Source organism: Poecilia formosa, unplaced genomic scaffold (assembly GCF_000485575.1).
Source record: "Poecilia formosa unplaced genomic scaffold, Poecilia_formosa-5.1.2 Scaffold343, whole genome shotgun sequence".
Taxonomy (NCBI): domain Eukaryota; kingdom Metazoa; phylum Chordata; class Actinopteri; order Cyprinodontiformes; family Poeciliidae; genus Poecilia; species Poecilia formosa.
The window spans coordinates 558,521-561,847 of NW_006800282.1; the positions used below are offsets into that span (position 1 = coordinate 558,521).

The window sequence follows — 3,327 nt, forward strand, 5'->3', positions numbered from 1 at the left end:
CTGTCATGAACATGACATGGCACCTGTCATGAACATGACATGGCACCTGTCATGATCATGTTCATAGCACCTGTCATGAACATGACATGGCACCTGTCATGATCATGTTCATAGCACCTGTCATGAACATGAACGGGTCTTTATGAATGTCTATGACGAAGGGACATTCGGTAAATAATGACACTTTTAATGCAAAGTTGCTTTAAAAGTTGCATTAAACGCCCATTAGAAGTGCTAACTTTTCATTAAAGTGTTGATACAAAATAATGCAAAATTGACATGACTTACACTTCATGACGACAGACATTCATAAAGACTCCTTCATGTTCATAACAGATGTTATGTCATGTTTATGACTGTGTGTAATGTCAGTCTTATGCACACCCCGTCAAATAAAATGTTAACAGACTTTCTATTTTATTTTATTTTATTTTCCACAGTTTATTCAACGGTTTTGTGTTCTGATATGAACACATTAAAAACCACAATGGCATACAGAACATTGAAAATGTTTCTGATTATGATTCTACACCCTTGAATTTTCATATCATTAGGTTTAGAGAAATCCTCTAGTCTGAATTCCTGGCTATTGTAGCTCCTCAGATCCCTGGTTTACCTCTGTTCTGAGGCGTTTTAGACCAACTCGCTTTGGTGCAGCTTTTTAAAAAGTGAATGAGGCATTTCAAGCCTCATTCACTTTTCACTAGGGGGGGAAAGTGATGACAATTCTAGGGGCCCTGACCAACAGGGGGCCCTCCACAATTTATTTATTTATTTTTTGTTCATAGAAATAAAATAAAAAAAAATTGGGGCCATATCAATTACAAAATTAATCATATTGTATTTTCAAAGATTGTTTTTAGCAGTAAAAATTTAATGTTCCCTCTCCCAGATCAAAAAACACATATCCATATTTGTGCATTACTTTAACCAGCAATAACAGTTCAGGAAGGAGATGGAGGAGATTAATTGTTTTCACAGATTATCTGTCTCATAACAAACGGCTTTAATAAATATGGAGAAAACATATTTTTTTATTAAAGTTAAATACTGCAGCTTGAATAAAATGCAACTACCGTAAATAGCATTTTTGAGAAGTCTGGATTGCTTTATGTGTAGTTGCATGTTGCTTTTGATTCTCATGGGGAGAGACATTTCAGTAATCTAAAACTAATAGAAAAAAAATTAAGCAACCTACTTACATACTGGATGTGGACTGTTGGATGTTAAATTCATGAGCAGTAAATATGGTGCTAATTATTGAACCAAAGAAAGCAAGGCAGATGCAAGCCTTTAAAATTGTGATGCTTTTTATGGGTTGAAATAGTCTCAAAAAACTGTAACAGCAGCTGTGTGGGGGGCAGTTGCTGTCAGGGGGCCCCCTGACACATTTTTTGTCAGGGGGCCCCCGATTCCTGGTGGCGCCCCTGCTTCCTTCTACATCACTCCTGAATTGAATAAGTAGATGATTAACAGTATTCAGCAGCACTTGATGACATGCAGAAGAGGCAGTGCAACCACTTGAATCAGGTGATCTGGAGCAGACACATCTAAAACATGGGACCTTAGGACCGGTACAAAGGAAAAACTGCTCCATTATGTTCAAGCTACAATTTCTCTGTTTTGCTATTAAACTGATTTAGAACTTGTACATAGAAGTGGAAGGCAGATCATTCAGTTGACACACTGCTGTAATATACTTGTAGCACAAGCACATTATCTTCATAGTAGCTTGATGTTTCAATCTGCAGCTTCATCAGTTTTAACATTTCTTTCTTTCTATAGCCAATGACTATGGGCTGTTTCTGTCTGACGAAGACCCAAAAAAAGGCATCTGGCTGGAGGCTGGGAAGGCCCTGGACTACTATATGTTAAGGAATGGGGTGAGTGGCAGTGAACACTGAACAGAGGTTGCAAGACATCTCCGGTGTGGCTTAAATATGGCTCAATAATTCTTTAATTTTATTGAGTTTCCTGCGGAGAGGGGCTCAGATGGAGTTTTTCTGTGTAGCTGATTTTTACCAACTATCAACCACTCCTTTCTCTGGTAGGACACCTTGGAATACAAGAAGAAGCAGAGGCCTCTGAAAATCCGCATGTTAGATGGCACAGTAAAGACTGTCATGATAGACGACTCCAAGATCGTCAGTGACATGCTCATGACCATCTGTGCTAGAATAGGTCAGTTCTTTTATAATGTCATGTTTTTATCTGAAGAACCCTCATCTTGTTTACAATAATTTCTGTCTTATCTGCAGGCATATCGACCACAAGTTAAAGACAAAACTGAAATTAACTCAAACCTGTGTTTGTCTACCAGGTATAACAAATTATGATGAGTACTCATTGGTGCGAGACATTGGTGAGGAAAAGAAAGAAGAAACCACAGGAACACTGAAAAGAGACAAGACTCTCCTAAGAGATGACAAGAAGATGGAGAAGTTGAAGCAGAAACTCCACACAGACGATGAGTGTAAGATTCACAGGGGGCTCACAATCCTATGCAAAAAGGGCATCTGTCAAAAGGTCCTTAAAAAGTCTGAAGGTTGGGGTGCTGTGGTGGTACAGGGGTTAAGCACAGTCCACATATGGAGGCCTTAGTCCTCGATGCTCAATTCCTGGCCTGGCAATCCTTGCTACATGTCTTCCCCCTTCTCTTATTACACACTTTCCTGTCAATTCACTGTCAAATAAAGGCCACTAGAGCCAATAAAACCATTTAAAAAAGTCTAAAGCCTAAAAGCCTTCATTATTGGTTAACCTACTGTTTAAACATAAAGTTAAAACTCTTAACTTAAATGTCCAAAATGTTGTAAAAAATTCAGGAAACAATATCTGAAAGGTGTAGGATTTTGTAAGAAAGAAATTAAGAACCCTGTGATCTACATTTACTTCTTGATTTCTGGATGTTATTTATTATCTAACAAAAATGATTATTTTGTTAGTGAACTGGTTGGACCATGGGAGGACACTGAGGGAGCAGGGTGTGGAAGAGACAGAGATGTTGCTGTTGAGAAGAAAGTTTTTCTACTCGGACCAGAATGTGGACTCCAGAGACCCTGTTCAGCTTAACCTACTTTATGTACAGGTAATTGAGAACATCCAATTTTTGCTTTTATTTATTTCTTATTCAGCTTGATGAGGTTGACACTACTTGCTCATGCATCAGGGTTAGTCTAAATACAGCATGTTTGTTTTATCAATGATGATGTTGCCTGATGTTGCTCTCCGGATTAATCCTAAATTTCTACTGTGTGTGTGTGTGTGTGTGTGTGTGTGTGTGTGCGCGCGTGTGTGTGTGTGTGTGTGTGTGTGTGTGTGTGTGTG

The 3,327-nt window shown here is 38.6% G+C and overlaps 1 protein-coding gene across 5 annotated transcripts in view; it reads left to right on the top strand.

The window, feature by feature from the left end:
• tln1 (talin 1) overlaps window positions 1-3,327 on the top strand; it is a 76,346-nt gene that overhangs the window by 17,760 nt on the left and 55,259 nt on the right. For all 5 annotated transcript variants that reach the window (XM_016661778.1, XM_016661775.1, XM_016661776.1 and 2 more), the window contains exons 4-7: window positions 1,786-1,883; window positions 2,052-2,181; window positions 2,321-2,473; window positions 2,946-3,088. In XM_016661778.1, the coding sequence (XP_016517264.1) occupies window positions 1,786-1,883; window positions 2,052-2,181; window positions 2,321-2,473; window positions 2,946-3,088 (524 nt within the window). The remainder of the gene's footprint in view (window positions 1-1,785; window positions 1,884-2,051; window positions 2,182-2,320; window positions 2,474-2,945; window positions 3,089-3,327) is intronic.